Source organism: Ranitomeya variabilis, chromosome 3, assembly GCF_051348905.1.
Source record: "Ranitomeya variabilis isolate aRanVar5 chromosome 3, aRanVar5.hap1, whole genome shotgun sequence".
Lineage (NCBI taxonomy): Eukaryota > Metazoa > Chordata > Amphibia > Anura > Dendrobatidae > Ranitomeya > Ranitomeya variabilis.
In genome coordinates, this window is record NC_135234.1 from 9,955,938 (window position 1) to 9,980,168 (window position 24,231).

Below are 24,231 nucleotides of genomic sequence, written 5' to 3' on the forward strand. Positions count from 1 at the left end.
CGGCAGGGGGCGAGTACTGATGGTGGAGCGGCTGGGGGCGAGTACTGATGGTGGAGCAGCAGGGGGCGAGTACTGATGGTGGAGCAGCAGGGGGCGAGTACTGATGGTGGAGCAGCAGGGGGCGAGTACTGATGGTGGAGCAGCAGTATTGATGGATTTATTTCTTCAGGAAATAAAAGTGGAAAACTCCTTTAAAGTGAAACTGCTTTGTTGTAGCAGATTAATTAGAGGAAATGTCCACTTCTCCCTCCTACGTCTCCTCACCTGGAATGTTCCTTCCTCCGAGGGCCGCAGCGATTCCCACTCTGGAGAATCCAAGAACTGGTACGGGAAGATGTAGTGTAAGAACTGACCGTCCAGGCTCACCTTCACCCTGCGACACACACAGACATGAGCGATGGGAATCAAAATCCCCTGACACATACTACATAAATATCAAAAGTGGCCCAGTGCCCCTGTATAAGAGCAGCAGAGACTATAAAGGGGCTCGCCCAATAATATGAATCCTACAAAAAACATGAAGGATAAGTCCACGAGATAATAATCAAGTAAATGTATTGAATAATAAAGCATAAAAAATATATAATAAAGCAAATATAAAGAAAGTAAAAAAAAGCAGAACAAGGCTCCGGTATGAAGGACATAAACCTCACAAATGTGAACAGGATCAGGGAAAGCTAAGTGACGGCAGCCTCGTGACTGACAACGACATAAAGTGCTTAGTGCAAATAAAGTGCAGCACAATTGCCCAGCTGTTATAAAACCATGTACTCCGCCCGAGGCTGGATATAGCACACATGCCCCATAGCACTAACAAGTAATACTCACTCCCTATCACGTGGAAGCATGTGGTATATAGGGACGAGCACAGGCGGAGTAAAAAATAAGGCAAATCAGGCAAAAAGCCAGCTTACCCATATTGTTGCCTATGTGATGTGATGTCCAGTGCAGCCCCGGCGCGCGTTTCGCGTGGGCTTCCTCAGGGGCTGTAACTTAGTATGTCTCTTTATAGTCAGCATCATGACATTGTGTAGGTCATAAATTGATCCCTGCCTAATAAATAGGACATCGTCAATATAACGATTCCAACCAAGAATCTGTAGGGCGGCATGTGCGCCCTCCTGAATTCTGTATGAGAGTTTGCCCTTACATTTTGCCCACTTCCAACATGAATTCCGGTGTGTGCGCATGCCTGCTGTGGCAGTGTCCATAGAGCATCGCTCACGGCATCCGGATGTGACGAGGTGTGGTCTCTGGTGTCACGGGGGACTTCCTCCTGACCAACATCGCTGCAGTTGATGCCTGAGGCATTGCTGGCTATGGCACTGATTGTAATGAGCATCTGGTCCGATCAATATTTAAACAACCTAGAGACACACGAAGTTACAACCTCCCGAGGAAGCCCATGCGAAACGCGCGTCGGGGCTGCAGTGGACATCACATCACACAGGCAACCATATGGGTAAGCTGGCTTTTTGCCTGATTTGCCTTATTTTTTACTCCGCCTGTGCTCGTCCCTGTATACCACATGCTTCCACGTGATAGGGAGTTAGTATTACTTGTTAGTGCTATGGGGCATGTTTGTTATATCCAGCCACGGGCGGAGTAGATGGTTTTATAATAACTGGGCAATTGTGCTGCACTTTATTTGCACTAAGCACTTTTATGTCATTGTCAGTCACGAGGCTGCCGTCACTTCTTTAAGCATAGCTTTCCCTGGTCCTGTTCACATTTGTGATGTTTATGTCCTTCATACCGGAGCCTTGTTCTTTTTTTCTCTTTTTACTTTGTTTATTTATGAATTATTATATTTTTTTTATGCTTTATTATTCAATAAATTTACTTGATTATTATCTCCTGTACATATACTCCATGTTTTTGTAGGATTGACATGAGCAATGTGCTGCAGAGAGGTCAGAGGTGGAATAATCTGTAGAGTCTATCACTATGCATCAGTCAGTAGAGGAGCGATGTGCTGCAGAGAGGTCAGAGGTGGAATAATCTGCAGTCTATCACTATGCATCAGTCAGTAGAGGAGCGATGTGCTGCAGATCTGTAGAGTGGATGCTCTGCAGAAAGGAACCACTGATCCTCTATCATGCCCTAGCCCACCAACATTAACTCTTTGTCTGCCCTAGCCCACCAGGGATCCAGGCAATCGTTTCTCAGTGTTGGAGCAGCAGGGATTGAGACCCCGGTTCCTCTGAGGCCGCTCAGCAGCTGATTACTTGGCGCTGTGCATGTGCAGTAACCACTCCGCGCACCCACCTGCCAGAGGTGAGAAGAGACAGCCGGTCAATCGGGGTCTTGCCCTCCAGGGCGTAGCTCTGGTCCGCGCCCAGTGGATGGACCTCCATGCCGCTGCAGTGGGCGATCTCCTTGAAGACGGGTAAAGGGACCTGCAGCGGTTGGTACAGCGTGCGGTACACGGCGTCATAGTCCTGGCCATAAGATTCCCTGCGGAGGCGGTAGATAAGATGCGCGATCTGGACGAGGCAGGCCACCGTCAGCAGCACGTTCCAGACCACCGCGTCCACCCCGCAGGCCCACAGCCAACCCCAAATCACCATACAGAAGAAGCCGAGCGACAGCAGCGCAAAGACGTAGATGCAACCCAAGATGCCGCTGCCCCCCATGAATGCCAGCAAGAGAATGAGGCTGGCCAGATGGTACATGCTCCCCTCCATGTAGAACCGCCATCCCACACAATGGGGGGCATACAAGAAGTGGTCCAGCGCTGAACTGGAGGCCGACATCCTAACTCCTTCACCTGCAGAGAAGAACAGGACAGGAGGTCACCATGACGGATCAATCTGTCTAATGTACACTAACGACATGGCCGGGGAAGACCGAAAAGTCACTTATAGCACTGACCTGCAGCTACCACAAGGGGGCGATCACTTCATAGCATTTTATACTGCTCCTACATATCAGAACTCAATCTGTATACATCTACCTTCAGTGAGCTCCCCCTAGTGGTGGCTGTATAAATCTGTATGTAGTGAGCTCCCCCTAGTGGTGGCTGTATAAATCTGTATGTAGTGAGCTCCCTCTAGTGGTGGCTGTATAAATCTGTATGTAGTGAGCTCCCCCTAGTGGTGACTGTATAAATCTGTATGTAGTGAGCTCCCCCTAGTGGTGACTGTATAAATCTGTATGTAGTGAGCTCCCCCTAGTAGTGACTGTATAAATCTGTATGTAGTGAGCTCCCCCTAGTGGTGACTGTATAAATCTGTATGCAGTGAGTGCCCCCTAATGGTGACTGTATAAATCTGTATGCAGTGAGCTCCCCATAGTGGTGACTGTATAAATCTGTATGTAGTGAGCTCCCCATAGTGGTGACTGTATAAATCTGTATGTAGTGAGCTCCCCCTAGTAGTGACTGTATAAATCTGTATGTAGTGAGCTCCCCCTAGTGGTGACTGTATAAATCTGTGTGTAGTGAGCTCCCCCTAGTGGTGACTGTATAAATCTGTATGTAGTGAGCTCCCCCTAGTGGTGACTGTATAAATCTGTATGTAGTGAGCTCCCTCTAGTGTTGACTGTATAAATCTGTATGCAGTGAGTGCCCCCTAATGGTGACTGTATATAGTGAGCTCCCTCTAGTGGTGACTGTATAAATCTGTATGCAGTTAGTGCCCCCTAGTGGTGACTGTATATAGTGAGCTCCCTCTAGTGATTGCTGTATAAATCTGCATGTACAGTTGTGGCCAAAGGTTTTGGGATTGATGTACATTTTGGTTTTCACATTTTGCCCCTTCAGTGTTTTATTGCTCTCAGCAGTACATGTGTACACTAGATAATGAGCTGCTGAGAATAATGATATTTACAGAAGTCTATAACTCCGAACATGCCAATAAAACTGCATACACATTTATATAGGGGGCGTAGCTCAGGAATATACAGGTTAATGTCTCTTTCAGACGTCCGTGTCTCCAGTACATTATAGTGAATGGGTCTGTGCACATGTCAGTGCGGTTCCACGGGGAGGATTCATCAACCGCCACCTTCGCCATAAATTAATAAATAAAATATTGTGCGTGGGTTTCCCTGTGTTTTTGATAACCAGCCAGGCAAAACTGACAGCTGGGGGCTGCAACCCTCAGCTGTCAGCTTCAGCAAGGCTGGTTATCCAGACTAGAGGGGTCCCCACGCCGTATTTTTAATTATTTAAATAGATCATTTAAAAAAAAACGGCGTGGGCCCCCCTATTTTTGACAACTATCCAAGTTAAAGCAGACAGCTGGGGCTGATATTATCAGGATTGTAAAGGGCCATGGATATTGACCCCCCCAGCCTAAAAATAGCAGCCCGCAGTCGCCCGTCTATTAGATGCACCAATTCTGGCGCTTTGCCCGGCTCTTCCCACTTACCCTGTAGCGGTGGCAAGTGAGGTTCATATTTGTGGAGTTGATGTCACCTGCCTGATGAATCTGATTTTTTTTTTCAAACCATATTATATGCAGTATGCAAAACAGGGGGAGGGTCAGTGAGGGACCCGAGACCTGTTATAAGCCACAAGAATGAATATCTAAGCAGTGCACCACATAAAACCCCACCCACATGCTGCCCACAACCCCGCCCCGGAGCACGAGAATCTCATTAACTGAAAAATACAAATAAAGATTAAACAACAACCACAAGACGGATTTCATCAGCAGGTATCAGTGTAATCAGTATAACGGCACTGACCTGACACTGCCTGTAGTCACTGAGCACAATCCTGATCACACGTATCAGTGTAATCAGTATAACGGCATCGACCTGACACTGTCTGTAGTCAGTGAGCACAATCCTGATCACAGGTATCAGTGTAATCAGTATAACGGCACTGACCTGACACTGCCTGTAGTCACTGAGCACAATCCTGATCACAGGTATCAGTGTAATCAGTATAATGGCACCGATCTGACACTGTCTGTAGTCACTGAGCACAATCCTGATCACAGGTATCAGTGTAATTAGTATAACGGCATCGACCTGACACTGTCTGTAGTCAGTGAGCACAATCCTGATCACACGTATCAGTGTAATCAGTATAACGGCACCGACCTGACTGTCTGTAGTCACTGAGCACAATCCTGATCACAGGTATCAGTGTAATCAGTATAACGGCACCGAACTGACACTGTCTGTAGTCACTGAGCACAATCCTGATCACAGGTATCAGTGTAATCAGTATAACGGCACCGACCTGACACTGCCTGTAGTCACTGAGCACAATCCTGATCACACGTATCAGTGTAATCAGTATAACGGCACCGACCTGACACTGCCTGTAGTCACTGAGCACAATCCTGATCACAGGTATCAGTGTAATCAGTATAACGGCATCGACCTGACACTGTCTGTAGTCAGTGAGCACAATCCTGATCACACGTATCAGTGTAATCAGTATAACGGCACCGACCTGACACTGCCTGTAGTCACTGAGCACAATCCTGATCACAGGTATCAGTGTAATCAGTATAACTGCACCGACCTGACACTGCCTGTAGTCACTGAGCACAATCCTGATCACTGGTATCAGTGTAATCAGTATAACGGCGCCGACCTGACACTGTCTGTAGTCACTGAGCACAATCCTGATCACAGGTATCAGTGTAATCAGTATAACGGCACTGACCTGACACTGCCTGTAGTCACTGAGCACAATCCTGATCACAGGTATCAGTGTAATCAGTATAACGGCACCGACATGACTGTCTGTAGTCACTGAGCACAATCCTGATCACAGGTATCAGTGTAATCAGTATAACGGCACCGACCTGACACTGTAGTCACTGAGCACAATCCTGATCACAGGTATCAGTGTAATCAGTATAACGGCACTGACCTGACACTGTCTGTAGTCACTGAGCACAATCCTGACCACAGGTATCAGTGTAATCAGTATAACGGCACCGACCTGACCCTGTCTGTAGTCACTGAGCACAATCCTGATCACAGGTATCAGTGTAATCAGTATAACGGCACTGACCTGACACTGTCTGTAGTCACTGAGCACAATCCTGATCACAGGTATCAGTGTAATCAGTATAACGGCATCGACCTGACACTGTCTGTAGTCAGTGAGCACAATCCTGATCACAGGTATCAGTGTAATCAGTATAACTGCACCGACCTGACACTGTCTGTAGTCACTGAGCACAATCCTGATCACAGCTATCAGTGTAATCAGTATAACAGCACCGACCTGACACTGTCTGTAGTCACTGAGCACAATCCTGATCACAGGTATCAGTGTAATCAGTATAACGGCACCGACCTGACACTGCCTGTAGTCACTGAGCACAATCCTGATCACTGGTATCAGTGTAATCAGTATAACGGCGCCGACCTGACACTGTCTGTAGTCACTGAGCACAATCCTGATCACAGGTATCAGTGTAATCAGTATAACGGCACTGACCTGACACTGCCTGTAGTCACTGAGCACAATCCTGATCACAGGTATCAGTGTAATCAGTATAACGGCACCGACCTGACTGTCTGTAGTCAGTGAGCACAATCCTGATCACACGTATCAGTGTAATCAGTATAACGGCACCGACCTGACACTGCCTGTAGTCACTGAGCACAATCCTGATCACAGGTATCAGTGTAATCAGTATAACGGCATCGACCTGACACTGTCTGTAGTCAGTGAGCACAATCCTGATCACACGTATCAGTGTAATCAGTATAACGGCACCGACCTGACACTGCCTGTAGTCACTGAGCACAATCCTGATCACAGGTATCAGTGTAATCAGTATAACTGCACCGACCTGACACTGCCTGTAGTCACTGAGCACAATCCTGATCACTGGTATCAGTGTAATCAGTATAACGGCGCCGACCTGACACTGTCTGTAGTCACTGAGCACAATCCTGATCACAGGTATCAGTGTAATCAGTATAACGGCACTGACCTGACACTGCCTGTAGTCACTGAGCACAATCCTGATCACAGGTATCAGTGTAATCAGTATAACGGCACCGACATGACTGTCTGTAGTCACTGAGCACAATCCTGATCACAGGTATCAGTGTAATCAGTATAACGGCACCGACCTGACACTGTAGTCACTGAGCACAATCCTGATCACAGGTATCAGTGTAATCAGTATAACGGCACTGACCTGACACTGTCTGTAGTCACTGAGCACAATCCTGACCACAGGTATCAGTGTAATCAGTATAACGGCACTGACCTGACACTGTCTGTAGTCACTGAGCACAATCCTGATCACAGGTATCAGTGTAATCAGTATAACGGCATCGACCTGACACTGTCTGTAGTCAGTGAGCACAATCCTGATCACAGGTATCAGTGTAATCAGTATAACTGCACCGACCTGACACTGTCTGTAGTCACTGAGCACAATCCTGATCACAGCTATCAGTGTAATCAGTATAACAGCACCGACCTGACACTGTCTGTAGTCACTGAGCACAATCCTGATCACAGGTATCAGTGTAATCAGTATAACGGCACCGACCTGACACTGCCTGTAGTCACTGAGCACAATCCTGATCACTGGTATCAGTGTAATCAGTATAACGGCGCCGACCTGACACTGTCTGTAGTCACTGAGCACAATCCTGATCACAGGTATCAGTGTAATCAGTATAACGGCACTGACCTGACACTGCCTGTAGTCACTGAGCACAATCCTGATCACAGGTATCAGTGTAATCAGTATAACGGCACCGACCTGACTGTCTGTAGTCACTGAGCACAATCCTGATCACAGGTATCAGTGTAATCAGTATAACGGCACTGACCTGACACTGTCTGTAGTCACTGAGCACAATCCTGACCACAGGTATCAGTGTAATCAGTATAACGGCACTGACCTGACACTGCCTGTAGTCACTGAGCACAATCCTGATCACAGGTATCAGTGTAATCAGTATAACGGCACCGACCTGACTGTCTGTAGTCAGTGAGCACAATCCTGATCACACGTATCAGTGTAATCAGTATAACGGCACCGACCTGACACTGCCTGTAGTCACTGAGCACAATCCTGATCACAGGTATCAGTGTAATCAGTATAACGGCATCGACCTGACACTGTCTGTAGTCAGTGAGCACAATCCTGATCACACGTATCAGTGTAATCAGTATAACGGCACCGACCTGACACTGTCTGTAGTCACTGAGCACAATCCTGATCACAGGTATCAGTGTAATCAGTATAACGGCATCGACCTGACACTGTCTGTAGTCAGTGAGCACAATCCTGATCACACGTATCAGTGTAATCAGTATAACGGCACCGACCTGACACTGTCTGTAGTCACTGAGCACAATCCTGATCACAGGTATCAGTGTAATCAGTATAACGGCACTGACCTGACACTGTCTGTAGTCACTGAGCACAATCCTGATCACAGGTATCAGTGTAATCAGTATAACGGCACTGACCTGACACTGTCTGTAGTCACTGAGCACAATCCTGACCACAGGTATCAGTGTAATCAGTATAACGGCACTGACCTGACACTGTCTGTAGTCACTGAGCACAATCCTGACCACAGGTATCAGTGTAATAATCAGTATAAGGCACCGACCTGACACTGTCTGTAGTCACTGAGCACAATCCTGATCACAGGTATCAGTGTAATCAGTATAACGGCACCGATCTGACACTGTCTGTAGTCACTGAGCACAATCCTCATCACAGGTATCAGTGTAATCAGTATAACGGCACCGATCTGACACTGTCTGTAGTCACTGAGCACAATCCTGACCACAGGTATCAGTGTAATAATCAGTATAATGGCACCGACCTGACACTGTCTGTAGTCACTGAGCACAATCCTGATCACAGGTATCAGTGTAATCAGTATAACGGCACTGACCTGACACTGTCTGTAGTCACTGAGCACAATCCTGATCACAGGTATCAGTGTAATCAGTATAACGGCACTGACCTGACACTGTCTGTAGTCACTGAGCACAATCCTGATCACAGGTATCAGTGTAATCAGTATAACTGCACCGACCTGACACTGTCTGTAGTCACTGAGCACAATCCTGATCACAGGTATCAGTGTAATCAGTATAGCGGTTCCCAAGCTGTGCACTTCTAGGTGGACACAGACCCACACCAATCTGCTTAAAATTAAGTAACCTAAAACATATGAATCTAATCATTACTGTGGCTCCTGTATGGTCTGCAGGCTGAGGGCAGCTGCTAACAACTCCCATCATTTCTTTACCATGAGCATGTACTGAGAATTGAAATTTCATGCAATGCAATTGTATATGGGGGCTGACTTGAAACAGAAATTAATCATACTAAACTTAATGATGTATTCATGTACTGATAGTGGTTCTAGTGATGTATTCATGTACTAATAGTGGTTATAGTGATGTATTCATGTAGTAATAGTGGTTCTAGTGATTTATTCATGTACGGATAGTGGCTCTAGTGATGTGTTCATGTACTAATAGTGGTTCTAGTGATTTATTCATGTACTAATAGTGGTTCTAGTGATGTATTCATGCACTAATAGTGGTTCTAGTGATTTATTCATGTACTGATAGTGGTTCTAGTGATGTATTCATGTACTAATAGTGGTTCTAGTGATGTATTTGTGTACTGATAGCGGTTCTAGTGATGTATTCATGTACTGATAGTGGTTCTAGAGATATATTCATGTATTGACGGTGGTTCTAGTGATGTATTTATGTACAGATAGTGGTTCTGGTGATGTGTTCATGTACTGACAGTGGTTCTAGTGATTCCGGTGATATATTCATATATCACCGTGGTTCTCATGATGTATTCATGTATCGATGGTGGTTCCATTGATGTATTCATGTATTGACTGTGGTTTTGGTAATGTATTCATGTACTGACGGTGGTTCTGATGATGTGTACTGACGATAGCTAGAGTGAGGTATTCATGTATTGACAGTGGTTCTAGTGATGTAGTCGTGCACCGATGGTGGTTCTGGTGATGTATTAATGTAGAATTAACAATCTTTAATTTATTAGACTTGATATTAGATAATTTTAGGGTTATTGTGCTGGACTAAAAACACAGCTATCTGAATGAGGTCATATACAGTATGTCAGCCAAACAAGTACTTGTCTAAAGCCACACATACAGTAGGCAACTTTGTGATAATTCGGACGCCTGCCCTCATCCTGGCTCTCCCATATACAGGAGCAGGTGCTGCTGGCAGACATGAACAAAGGGATCTACAGTCTGATTTTGGCCATGTGGGATCCTTATCTCCCCTGGCAATCATCAGTCAGGGCCCCCCACACGCATTAGACCTGACCCTGTCGCTGCCCTGGCTACTCTCTGTTATGGGCACTTTCAGGGTATGGGGGCACAATGTCCTTTAAATGTCTGCAAACCCTGTGAGCTTTTCAGGAGCAAGATGCATCAGGACATCGACGTCTTTTTTATTCTAAAGCAACGTTTTTTGCTTCTCTTTTCTAACACCTTTCGGTTATCGTTAATTTTTTTTGTCTAAATTGCATTAAATACTCGTGATCGACTTCCAAGCAGAAACCACCTGAAGACGGGGCAGGAGGGAGGAGAACAGAGGAACATGGAGGGAGGAGGACAGAGGAGTCTGGAGGGAGGAGGACAGAGGAGTCTGGAGGGAGGAGAACAGAGGAGTCTGGAGGGAGGAGGACAGAGGAGTCTGGAGGTAGGAGGACAGAGGAGTCTGGAGGGAGGAGAACAGAGGAGTCTGGAGGGAGGAGGACAGAGGAGTCTGGAGGGAGGAGAACAGAGGAGTCTGGAGGGAGGAGAACAGAGGAATCTGGAGGGAGGAGGACAGAGGAGTCTGGAGGGAGGAGAACAGAGGAGTCTGGAGGGAGGAGAACAGAGGAGTCTGGAGGGAGGAGAACAGAGGAGTCTGGAGGGAGGAGGACAGAGGAGTCTGGAGGGAGGAGGACAGAGGAGTCTGGAGGGAGGAGAACAGAGGAGTCTGGAGGGAGGAGGACAGAGGAGTCTGGAGGGAGGAGAACAGAGGAGTCTGGAGGGAGGAGGACAGAGGAGTCTGGAGGGAGGAGAACAGAGGAGTCTGGAGGGAGGAGAACAGAGGAATCTGGAGGGAGGAGGACAGAGGAGTCTGGAGGGAGGAGAACAGAGGAGTCTGGAGGGAGGAGAACAGAGGAGTCTGGAGGGAGGAGAACAGAGGAGTCTGGAGGGAGGAGGACAGAGGAGTCTGGAGGGAGGAGGACAGAGGAGTCTGGAGGGAGGAGAACAGAGGAGTCTGGAGGGAGGAGGACACAGAATTCAGGAGGGAGGAGGACAGAGGAGTCTGGAGGGAGGAGGACAGAGGAATCTGGAGGGAGGAGAACACAGGAGTCTGGAGGGAGGAGGACAGAGGAGTCTGGAGGGAGGAGGACAGAGGAGTCTGGAGGGAGGAGAACAGAGGAGTCTGGAGGGAGGAGAACAGAGGAGTCTGGAGGGAGGAGGACAGAGGAGTCTGGAGGGAGGAGGACAGAGGAGTCTGGAGGGAGGAGGACAGAGGAGTCTGGAGGGAGGAGGACAGAGGAGTCTGGAGGGAGGAGAGCAGAGGAGTCTGGAGGGAGGAGAACAGAGGAGTCTGGAGGGAGGAGGAAAGGAGTCTGGAGGGAGGAGAACAGAGGAGTCTGGAGGGAGGAGGACACAGGAGTCTGGAGGGAGGAGGACACAGGAGTCTGGAGGGAGGAGGACACAGAAGTCAGGAGGGAGGAGGACAGAGGAGTCTGGAGGGAGGAGGACAGAGTAATCTGAAGGGAGGAGAACACAGGAGTCTGGAGGGAGGAGGACAGAGGAGTCTGGAGGGAGGAGGACAGAGGAGTCTGGAGGGAGGAGAACAGAGGAGTCTGGAGGGAGGAGAACAGAGGAGTCTGGAGGGAGGAGGACAGAGGAGTCTGGAGGGAGGAGGACAGAGGAGTCTGGAGGGAGGAGGACAGAGGAGTCTGGAGGGAGGAGGACAGAGGAGTCTGGAGGGAGGAAAACAGAGGAGTCTGGAGGGAGGAGGACACAGGAGTCTGGAGGGAGGAGGACAGAGGAGTCTGGAGGGAGGAGAACAGAGGAGTCTGGAGGGAGGAGGACAGAGGAGTCTGGAGGAGGGCAGAGGAGTCTGGAGGGAGGAGGACAGAGGAGTATGGAGGGAGGAGAACAGAGGAGTCTGGAGGGAGGAGAACAGAGGAGTCTGGAGGGAGGAGGACAGAGAAGTCTGGAGGGAGGAGGACAGAGGAGTCTGGAGGGAGGACAGAGGAGTCTGGAGGAGGACAGAGGAGTCTGGAGGGAGGAGAACAGGAGTCTGGAGGGAGGAGGACAGAGAAGTCTGGAGGGAGGAGGACAGAGAAGTCTGGAGGGAGGAGGACAGAGGAGTCTGGAGGGAGGAGGACAGAGGAGTCTGGAGGAGGACAGAGGAGTCTGGAGGGAGGAGGACACAGGAGTCTGGAGGGAGGAGGACACAGGAGTCTGGAGGGAGGAGGACACAGAAGTCAGGAGGGAGGAGGACAGAGGAGTCTGGAGGGAGGAGGACAGAGGAATCTGAAGGGAGGAGAACACAGGAGTCTGGAGGGAGGAGGACAGAGGAGTCTGGAGGGAGGAGGACAGAGGAGTCTGGAGGGAGGAGAACAGAGGAGTCTGGAGGGAGGAGAACAGAGGAGTCTGGAGGGAGGAGGACAGAGGAGTCTGGAGGGAGGAGGACAGAGGAGTCTGGAGGGAGGAGGACAGAGGAGTCTGGAGGGAGGAAAACAGAGGAGTCTGGAGGGAGGAGGACACAGGAGTCTGGAGGGAGGAGGACAGAGGAGTCTGGAGGGAGGAGAACAGAGGAGTCTGGAGGGAGGAGGACAGAGGAGTCTGGAGGAGGGCAGAGGAGTCTGGAGGGAGGAGGACAGAGGAGTATGGAGGGAGGAGAACAGAGGAGTCTGGAGGGAGGAGGACAGAGAAGTCTGGAGGGAGGAGGACAGAGAAGTCTGGAGGGAGGAGGACAGAGGAGTCTGGAGGGAGGACAGAGGAGTCTGGAGGAGGACAGAGGAGTCTGGAGGGAGGAGAACAGAGGAGTCTGGAGGGAGGAGGACAGAGAAGTCTGGAGGGAGGAGGACAGAGAAGTCTGGAGGGAGGAGGACAGAGGAGTCTGGAGGGAGGAGGACAGAGGAGTCTGGAGGGAGGAGGACAGAGGAGTCTGGAGGGAGGAGGACAGAGGAGTCTGGAGGAGGACAGAGGAGTCTGGAGGAGGACAGAGGAGTCTGGAGGGAGGAGAACAGAGGAGACTGGAGAGAGGAGAACAGAGGAGTCAGGAGGGAGGAGGACAGAGGAGTCTGGAGGGAGGAGAACAGAGGAGACTGGAGGGAGGAAAACAGAGGAGTCTGGAGGGAGGAGAACAGAGGAGTCTGGAGGGAGAACAGAGGAGTCTGGAGGAGGACAGAGGAGTCTGGAGGGAGGAGGACAGAGGAGTCTGCAGGGAAGAGGACAGAGGAGTCTGGAGGGAGGAGGACAGAGGAGTCTGGAGGGAGGAGAACAGAGGAGTCTGGAGGGAGGAGAACAGAGGAGTCTGGAGGGAGGAGAACAGAGGAGTCAGGAGGGAGGAGGACAGAGGAGTCAGGAGGGAGGAGGACAGAGGAGTCTGGAGGGAGGACAGAGGAGTCTGCAGGAGAACAGATGAGTCTGCAGGGAAGAGGACAGAGGACTCTGGAGGGAGAAGGACAGAGGGGTCTGGCGGAGGAGAACAGAGGAGTCTGGAAAAGGAAGAGGATTTTGGAGGGAGGAGAACAGGAGTCTGGATGGAGGAGGACAGAGGAGTCTAAAGGAAGAAGGACAAAAGAGTCTGGAGCAAGAACAGAGGAGGTGGAGGAGGAAGTAGACACAAGATTCTGGAGGGAGAAGGACCGAGGACTCTGAAGAGAGGAGGACACAGAAGTCTGGAGAGCCGCTCCTGTGAAGTAACCAGAAGACACAGAGCAGTGCACACTGTGAACCGTCTGCAGCCTGTGATCGCCAGCAGCGGGATCTGTGCACGGTCGCGGGATCTGCGAGGATCCACAGTGTAATTACAGGCCTGGACTCTGCGGCTGGGATCTCCCCAGTGCCCCCCCGGGTATAGGGCCACCATCCCCCCTGTCCTGCCTGCACCTGTGTCCCCCCGACAATCCCCGTCATTCCCAGCTCACACTGGTTTCTCCCCCTCATCTAGGAGATCACAACTACATACAATGGTAACACCTGTCTTGCTGTCACTGAATGGGAACATGTTGGTGCATTTCCTAACGTTTCACGGCTGAGGCTTTGTTACAATGTATCAGCGCAGTCAATCCTACAAATCCTGGCCTGTAGGGATTTCTCTCTGTCGCACGGATACACTGTATCTCAGCTGGTTTCCAGTCATTGTTCCCATTTGCTGAGATCCCGCAGTATTGTCGGATGTGGCAGAAACTCCGCAGGTTCGACATTCGATCATGAAGCAGGAGGCCCTGGCTGAACAGAGAATGCCTGTCCTGTGATGTAGGGGTTGCACATTGCAGCACGGCGGGGACCTTGGTGTACTAACAGAGGGGGATAAAGCTGTGGGGGATGACCCCTAAAATACATTCACAGCTAGAACATCGCTGCGGTGAGACCCCCGCGTCCCCCTGAAGCCTTACCTCTGCGCTGGGAGAACTCTGCGACCACTGGGGTCAGCGTCGGTCCACGGGGCCCCTGATCACCTGCTGGACAGGTCCCACATCCCGTGGTCTCCGCTCGGCCCCCTGAGATCCCACTGGTGGTAGGAGACCCTGCACACTGTGGCGTCGGGGTCTGGAATGTCTCTGTGCTGGAGACAGCTTGAAGTGACACCCCAGCTGGATGGCCATGTTTGGAGTTGTAATCCAAGAAGGGTGACGCTGAGATAGCGAGCGGGCCGAGAGATACAGTCACATAGCCCGGATTACAGGGCGCACGGCCCCGCTACACCAGCCCAAACCCTGCTCCACCGCACAGCTAGTGGCCGCTGTTATCAGCTAATTCAACCTGGGCGTGATAGAAATGCGACAGCTGAGGGTGCGTTACAATGTATCACTGCAGACCATCCATGATCACTCACGCAGCCGCACACATCTCTCCCCGTCCTGGACGCTGGGCCAATAAAATGACACATTGTAACAAACCATAAGTGTACAATCCTGCAGTTCTCACACTGACCTCTAGAGCGCGCCAAGGGTGATGCTTCCTATTTTCTGCAGTGCACTCGTCAGCTTTGTTGTACAGGCTGGGACAGAATGCGCAGAGTCATCTCGTTATCATTAGAAGGTGGGGATGATAATTACGGCTTGTACTGCCGGAGGCCCACATGAGGCCGTAAGGCCTCTTTTACACTTCCGTTCTTACAATCTACAGAGGATCCGTCAAAATGTTGAAATGACGGATCCTGTGCAGATTGTAAAAAACGGGTGCACTGGGCTCGTTTTTTTGACGGACCCGTCGAGGCTATTTCCGCTGCAAAAATGCATACACAACAAAACCCAGGTTAAAAATAATAATAAAAAAAAAATGTGATATTCTCACCTTCCGGCGTCCCGCGCAGCGTTACCGATGCTCGCGATGCTCCCGTTCCCAGTAATGCCTTGTGAAATGACCCGATGACATAGCGATCTCACGACACCGCTACGTCATCTGGGGTCATTGCCGCGATGCATTACTGGGAACGCCAGCTGCCGGGAGCATCGGTGACGCTGCGCAGGACGCCGGAAGGTGAGAATATCACAATTCTTGTCACTATTGATGCTGCATAGGCAGAATCAATAGTAAAAAGAGAAAGAGCGAGCGAGCGAGAATTTCCCTGACGGCGTCCGTCCCTGGATTCCTGCTTTTCACAGTCAGTGACGCATCCTGCGCCCATAGGCTTCCATTATAGCTAACGACGGGCAGCGCAGAATCCGTCGCTGACCGATTTTCCAACGTACAGAAAAAAATGTTCCTCTGTGCGTTGTCCCCGCCTGACGGACAGTGATTTTACGACGGATCCAGTGCACGACGGATGAAATGGAAGGCCATCCATCACAATCCGTCACTGATATAAGTCTATGAGAAAAAAACGGATCCAGCAGAAACATTTGCTGGATCCGTTTTTTTTCACAAAAGGACGCATTGTGACGGAAAAAGAAAGACGGAAGTGTGACGCCGGCCTAATGTGCACATGGACACGGCTGCATGCAGCTCTGCAGTCACCCCGACCTCCATGGTTGCCACATGACGCCCCCAGAAGGCTTCTGAAAATACAGTGCTACAGCATTTATAGAAAGGGCAGTTCAGGGGCTACTTAAGACAAAGCCCACCGCCCTCCCCCTGCCACAAAATCCCACTCAGGACCCGTGGAGCAGAGACGTGGTATGTGCAGCAGCCGGATGTGAGTGCAGCCCCGGGACTCCGGCCCTCTGACCCGAGCTGACGACTGATCCCTTCCCATACAGCTAAATTAGGATCATGGCCACAGCAGCAGGTGCAGAGCCGAGCACAGAGCGTGAGACTGAGGGGACAGCGTGCACAGAGCGTGAGACTGAGGGGACAGCGTGCACAGAGCGTGAGACTGAGGGGACAGCGTACACAGAGCGTGAGACTGAGGGGACAGCGTACACAGAGCGTGAGACTGAGGGGACAGCGTGCACAGAGCGTGAGACTGAGGGGACAGCGTGCACAGAGCGTGAGACTGAGGGGACAGCGTACACAGAGCGTGAGACTGAGGGGACAGCGTGCACAGAGCGTGAGACTGAGGGGACAGCGTACACAGAGCGTGAGACTGAGGGGACAGCGTACACAGAGCGTGAGACTGAGGGGACAGCGTACACAGAGCGTGAGACTGAGGGGACAGCGTGCACAGAGCGTGAGACTGAGGGGACAGCGTGCACAGAGCGTGAGACTGAGGGGACAGCGTACACAGAGCGTGAGACTGAGGGGACAGCGTACACAGAGCGTGAGACTGAGGGGACAGCGTACACAGAGCGTGAGACTGAGGGGACAGTGTACAGAGAGGGGAAGAGGGGGAACAGTGTACATAGAGCACAGAGTGTGAGACTGAGGGGACAGCGTACACAGAGCGTGACAAAGAGGGGACAGCGTACACAGAGCGTGAGACTGAGGGGACAGCGTACACAGAGCGTGAGACTGAGGGGACAGCGTACACAGAGCGTGAGACTGAGGGGACAGCGTACACAGAGCGTGAGACTGAGGGGACAGCGTACACAGAGCGTGAGACTGAGGGGACAGTGTACAGAGAGGGGAAGAGGGGGAACAGTGTACATAGAGCACAGAGCGTGAGACTGAGGGGACAGCGTACACAGAGCGTGACAAAGAGGGGACAGCGTACACAGAGCGTGAGACTGAGGGGACAGCGTACACAGAGCGTGAGACTGAGGGGACAGCGTACACAGAGCGTGAGACTGAGGGGACAGCGTACACAGAGCGTGAGACTGAGGGGACAGTGTACAGAGAGGGGAAGAGGGGGAACAGTGTACATAGAGCACAGAGCGTGAGACTGAGGGGACAGCGTACACAGAGCGTGAGACTGAGGGGACAGTGTACAGAGAGGGGAAGAGGGGGAACACTGTACATACAGCACAGAGCGTGAGACTGAGGGGACAGCGTACACAGAGCGTGACAAAGAGGGGACAGTGTACAGAGAGGGGAAGAGGGGGAACAGTGTACATAGAGCACAGAGCGTGAGACTGAGGGGACAGCGTACACAGAGCGTGAGACTGAGGGGACAGTGTACACAGAGCGTGAGACTGAGGGGACAGTGTACACAGAGGGGAAGAGGGGGGACAGTCTACATAGAGCGTGACAAAGAGGGGACAGCATACACAGAGCATGAAACTGAGGGGACAGCGTGCACAGAGGGGAAGAGGAGGGACAGTGTATAGAGAGCACAGAGCGTGACAAAGAGGGGACAGCGTACACAGAGCGTGAGACTGAGGGGACAGCGTACACAGAGCGTGAGACTGAGGGGACAGCGTACACAGAGCGTGAGACTGAGGGGACAGCGTACACAGAGCGTGAGACTGAGGGGACAGCGTACACAGAGCGTGAGACTGAGGGGACAGTGTACACAGAGCGTGAGACTGAGGGGACAGCGTGCACAGAGGGGAAGAGGGGGGACAGTGTACACAGAGCGTGACAAAGAGGGGACAGCATACACAGAGCATGAAACTGAGGGGACAGCGTGCACAGAGGGGAAGAGGAGGGACAGTGTATAGAGAGCACAGAGCGTGACAAAGAGGGGACAGCGTACACAGAGTGTGAGACTGAGGGGACAGCGTGCACAGAGGGGAAGAGGGGGGACAGTGTATAGAGAGCACAGAGCGTGACAAAGAGGGGACAACGTACACTGAGCGTGAGACTGAGGGGACAGCGTGCACAGAGGGGAAGAGGGGGGACAGTGTGCATAGAGCACAGAGCGTGAGACTGAGGGGACAGCGTACACAGAGCGTGAGACTGAGGGGACAGCGTGCACAGAGGGGAAGAGGGGGGACAGCGTACACAGAGCGTGACAAAGAGGTAACAGCATACACAGAGGGGAAGAGGAGGGACAGTGTACATAGAGCACAGAGCGTGAGACTGAGGAGACAGCATACACAGAGCATGAGACTGAGGGGACAGAATGCACAGAGGGGGGACGGCGTACACAGAGCACAGAGCGTAAGACTGAGGGGACCGCGTAAACAGAGCGTGAGACTGAGGGAACAGTGTGCACAGAGGGGAAGAGGGGGAACAGTGTACAGAGAGCGTGACAAAGAGGGGACAGCGTACACAGAGCGTGAGACTGAGGGGACAGCGTGCACAGAGGGGAAGAGGAGGGACAGTGTATAGAGAGCACAGAGCGTGACAAAGAGGGGACAGCGTACACAGAGTGTGAGACTGAGGGGACAGCGTGCACAGAGGGGAAGAGGGGGGACAGTGTATAGAGAGCACAGAGCGTGACAAAGAGGGGACAACGTACACTGAGCGTGAGACTGAGGGGACAGCGTGCACAGAGGGGAAGAGGGGGGACAGTGTGCATAGAGCACAGAGCGTGAGACTGAGGGGACAGCATACAGAGCATGAGACTGAGGGGACAGCGTGCACAGAGGGGAAGAGGGGGGACAACGTACACAGAGCGTGAGACTGAGGGGACAGCGTACACAGAGGGGAAGAGGAGGGACAGTGTACATAGAGCACAGAGCGTGAGACTGAGGAGACAGCATACACAGAGCATGAGACTGAGGGGACAGAATGCACAGAGGGGGGACGGCGTACACAGAGCGTAAGACTGAGGGGACCGCGTAAACAGAGCGTGAGACTGAGGGAACAGTGTGCACAGAGGGGAAGAGGGGGAACAGTGTACAGAGAGCGTGACAAAGAGGGGACAGCGTACACAGAGCGTGAGACTGAGGGGACAGCGTGCACAAATGGGAAAAGGGGGACTGTGTACATAGAGCACAGAGCATGAGACTGAGGGGACAGCGTACACAGAGAGTGTGAGACTGAGGGTATGTGCACACGTTGCGGATTTCTTGCAGAAATTTCCTGAAGAAAACCGGAAATTTTCTGCAAGAAATCTGCATTTTTTTTTTTGCGTTTTTTTTCTGTTTTTTTCGCGTTTTTTTAGCATTCTGCAAGCGTAATTAGCTTGCAGAATGCTAAAGTTTTCCAAGCGATCTGTAGCATCGCTTGGAAAACTGACTGACAGGTTGGTCACACTTGTCAAACATAGCGTTTGACAAGTGTGACCAACTTTTTACTATAGATGCAGCTTATGCAGCATCAATAGTAAAAGATAGAATGTTTAAAAATAATAAAAAAAATAAAAAAAATGGTTATACTCACCCAGACATCTCATCAGCGGCGTCCGTTCCTCTTCCTATAGCTGGTGTGTGCGCGCAGGACCTTCCGTGACGTCACGGTCACATGACCGCTCACGACCAATCACAGGACAGTGACGTCATCGGCAAGGTCCTTCACCGCACACCAGCTACAGGAACCGAACGGCAGCGTGCAGTGGAGGCGGGAAGACATCGAGGGTGAGTATAGGACTATTTTTTATTTTAATTCTTATTTTTTGACCACTTATATGGTGCCCAGTCCGTGGAGGAGAGTCTCCTCTCCTCCACCCTGGGTACCAACCGCACATAATCTGCTTACTTCCCGCATGGTGTGCACAGCCCCGTGCGGGAAGTAAGCAGATCAATGGACCCCTAGGTGTGCGGAATCCCCTGCAATTCCGCATTTTAATGAACATGTTGCTTTTTTTTCCGCGATGCGATTTTTTCGCGGAAAAAAAGGCTACATTTGCACAAAAAATGCGGAATACACTTAAAATAATAGGAGGCATATGTAAGCGTTTTTTTCGCGTTTTTATCACGTTTTTATAGCGAAAAAACGCGAAAAAAACACGAAAAATACTGAACGTGTGCACATGGCCTGAAGGGACAGGGTGCATAGAGAGGGGAAAAGGGGGGATGGCATACACAGAGAGGGGACAGAGGGGGCGATGTACACAGAGGGGAAAAGGGGGAAGGCGTTCACAGAGCATGAGACTGAGGGGACAGCGTGCACAGAGGGGAAAAGGGGGACGGCGAATAGAGAGAGGGACAGAGGGAATGATGTACACAGAGCACAGACTGGGGGGGAACAGAGGGATCGGCGTACATAGGGTACTAAGAGAGGGAAACAGAGGGGCAGCATACACAGAGCACAGAGAGAAGGAAACAGAGGGGACGGTGTGCACAAAGAGGGGGGAACACAAAGGAAGGCGTATACAGTGACAGGGGGACGGCGGGGATGGCGTACACCGAGAGAGGGAGACAGAGGACGGTGAAAACAGAGAGAGAGAAACAGAGGGGATGGTGTACACAGAGAGGATGGCGTACACAGAACACAGAGGATGAAAGTGAGGGAATGGTGTACACAGAGTGAGAGGGACAGAGGTTGCGGCGTACACAAGGAAAGGGGAACAGAGGGGACGGCGTACACAGAGCACAGTGAGAGGGAATAGAGGAAATGACGTACAGGGACAGAGGGAATGGCATACAGAGAGAGGAGAACAAAGGGGACGATGTACACAAAGCACAGAGAGAGGGACCGAGAAGATGGCGTACACAGAGCATGAAACAGTGGACAGGGTATACAGAGAAAGAGGGGAACAGAGGGGGCGGCGTACACAGAGGGAGGGCACAGAGGGGATGGCATACATAGAGAAAAGGGGCAGAGGGGACGGTGCACACAGAGCGTGAAACAGTGGACAGAGTATACAGAGAAAGAGGAGAACAGAGGGGGCGGCGTACATAGAGAAAAGGGGACAGTGTACACAGAAAGAGAGAAACAGAGAGGATAGCGTACACAGAGAACAGAGCTGAGGAGACGGCACACAGAGAGGGGGACAGAGGGGACACGCACACAGAGAGAGAGGGACAGAGCGTATGCAGGGCCCCAGAGTCCTGGTCGTTGCAGTGGTGTCGTTCTTCCACCAGGGGGAGTGATATTACGTCTGATGGTACTAAAGGAGTTCATCTTGCCAGGTATCACAATTCACACACTACACTCCACACACCAGTCCACCAGGGGGAGCTACGCTTCTATCTATTAGGGCACTCCTCTGTTGTGAATTAGACTTTTTGGCTCCCTCTTGTGGTCACTAGTGATATGACTCTGGGATTGTCTTTCTTCACTTTGGCACTCACCTGGGTCGTTAGTCCAGGGGTGTTGCTATATTAACTTCCTGGATCCTTAGTCCAGTGCCTGGCATCGTTGTAATCAGTTCCTTCTGTTTGCTCCTGTCCGCTGGTCCTGGTTTTTGCAAAATTAAGCTAAGTCTTGCTTTTTGGTTATTTGGGTTATTTGCTTTGCTTCTATTTTTGTCCAGCTTGTACTAAATGTGATTTCTGACCTTGCTGGAAGCTCTAGGGGGCTGGTGTTCTCCCCCCGGCCGTTAGACGGTTCGGGGGTTCTTGAATATCCAGCGTGGATTTTAATAGGGTTTTTGCTGACCATATAAGTCATCTTTCTATATTCTGCTATTAGTCAGTGGGCCTCTCTTTGCTAAATACCTAGTTCATTCTTATGTTTGTCTTTTCCTCTTACCTCACCGTTATTATTTGTTGGGGGCTTGTATCCAACTTTTTGGGGTCTTATCTCTGGAGGCAAGAAAGGTCTATCTTTTCCCTTCTAGGGTTAGTTAGTTCTCCGGCTGGCGCGAGACGTCTAGAACCAACGTAGGCACGTTCCCCGGCTGCTTCTATTTGTGGTGCTAGGATTAGATATATGGTCAGCCCAGTTACCACTGCCCTATGAGCTGGTTTTTTGTGTTTGCAGACTTGGTTATTATTTCTGAGACCCTCTGCCATTGGGGTCATAACACTCCTCACACTAGGGTAAAACTGGTGGGTTGGATAGAAAGTTAGTCAGACGCTGCCTGGGTTTGACCCAGTGAACACCTGTCAGGCAGAGAGGGGAAAAGGAGGAACATCTGAGCTGCAGACAGAGGGTCCCTGACAGGGGTGGGATCCTGACAGAGGCCTAGCGGGATAGAAAGCTACGGAGCTGCGCCTGCCCCACGTGCGGCAGCATCCTAAGAAAGGACACGAAGTGAAGTGTATTGTAGAGAGTGAGAAACAAAGTCACAGCACAAGGAGATAATACCGGGAGGAGTTCTACCCTGAGATCGGCTGCCTCCTTCTGAGGCGCGTAGCCGGTGGCCGGAACACCGAGGGAGTAATTGACTCTACTCATTAGTTCAGAGACCAGCAGGACAGTCAATTGAAAGTTGGCTGTCCGACCTTAATACATAAGAAGACACGGTGGCAAATTGTGGGGGTCGGAGCATCTCTAGGGTCCCTATAAGCAAGCCTCAGGCCATCAGTCATACGGGTATGTTCTATCCATACCATCTGGGGGACAGAGAGGAAGAAATAACATCTAGAACATCTACGAAAGTTGTGAGGACCTTACTGAGTTGCTCAGCAGGGAGGTACTACAACACCCAGGCGCTAGTAGGAAGGCTACTGATTTCCACCTGGATAAGGGGACTCTGGATTTGCCTTCAGACCGGCCGGACTCTGCCTGCCCTGTGGTCTGTACCCTGGACTGTGGATGCTGAAGCCTTCAGTAAAAGGTAAAGAGACTGCAACCTTGTGTCCTCGTTATTCACTGCGCCTCTCACCATCCACCATCACCATCTACACTTCTGGGAAGCCCTGGGGACACACTTCATCTGTGGGAAGGTATACCATCTAGCTGCCATACCATCAACCCAGCGGACCCCTAAGCAGCGTCGGTCATCCTGACCGAATACCACAGGTGGCGTCACGAACACCAGACAAACTTTCTCCTTTTATTGGGCGCCCCTCATAGGGCCACGGACCGGGTCGGGCCACCGTGACATTCCCCGAACCGAATGACCCGGTGCCGGGTACCCCATTGCCCTGACGTGGGGGCGCTCCACGTACGTAGTACACACAGAGGGGGACAGAGAGGATGGCGTACACAGAGAGAGGGGAACAGAGGGGACTTCGTACACAAAGCATAGAGAGGGACAGAGGGGTGGTGTACACAGAGACATGCCAAGACAAAGGACAGATACATGCGAAAAGGGAGAGGACAGAGACATTACAAGACAGAGAGGACAGATACCTAACAAGACAGGACAGATACATGCAAAGAGGGAGAGAAAGAGGAAAATAGAGGGGATGGCATACATATGGAGCACAGAGACATTCCAAGAATCAGGACTGAGACATGCTAAGAAGAGTACAGAGACATAAGAAAAAGAGGACATAAACATGTGAAGAGTGAGAGGACAGAGACATGCCAAGAAGGAAAGGACAAAAGACATGTGAAGAGGAAGAGCACAGACACATGCAAAGAGGGAGAGGACAGAAAAATTCCAAGGAGAAGAATTAAGAGGCATGGAGAGAAGGAGAAAACAGAGACGTGAAGAGGGATAGAGGGACGTATCAAGAAGGAGAAAAGAGATATGTCAAGGAGAGTACAGAGAAATGTCAATAAAAAGAATACAGAGGCATGCCAAGAAGGTGAGGACAGAAGCACGTGAAGCGGAAGAGCAGAGACACGGAAAGGAAACAACAGAGACATTCCAAGAAGGAAATCACAACCAAATGTCAAGAAGGAGAGCACAGAGACAGACCACAGAGATGGAGAGCACAGAGACAGACCGTAGAGATGGAGAGCAGAGACATGTCAAGAAGCAAGAAGAGCACAGAGACAGACCATAGAGATAGAGAGCACAGAGACATGTCAAGAAGA

At 50.9% G+C, this 24,231-nt stretch overlaps 1 protein-coding gene across 4 annotated transcripts in view; it reads right to left on the minus strand.

Annotated features, from left to right (window-relative positions):
• The window catches only part of POPDC2 (popeye domain cAMP effector 2), a 112,964-nt gene that overhangs the window by 58,512 nt on the left and 30,221 nt on the right, over positions 1-24,231 (minus strand). For 3 of the 4 annotated variants that reach the window (XM_077293618.1, XM_077293617.1, XM_077293615.1), the window contains exons 1-3: positions 14,604-14,763; positions 2,269-2,770; positions 265-373 (exon numbers count right to left, since the gene is read on the minus strand). In XM_077293618.1, the coding sequence (XP_077149733.1) occupies positions 265-373; positions 2,269-2,756 (597 nt within the window). In that variant the 5' untranslated portion in view covers positions 2,757-2,770; positions 14,604-14,763. Of the gene's footprint in view, positions 1-264; positions 374-2,268; positions 2,771-14,603; positions 14,764-24,231 lie in introns of those variants that run through there. The other variant, XM_077293616.1, reaches the window with a different exon arrangement.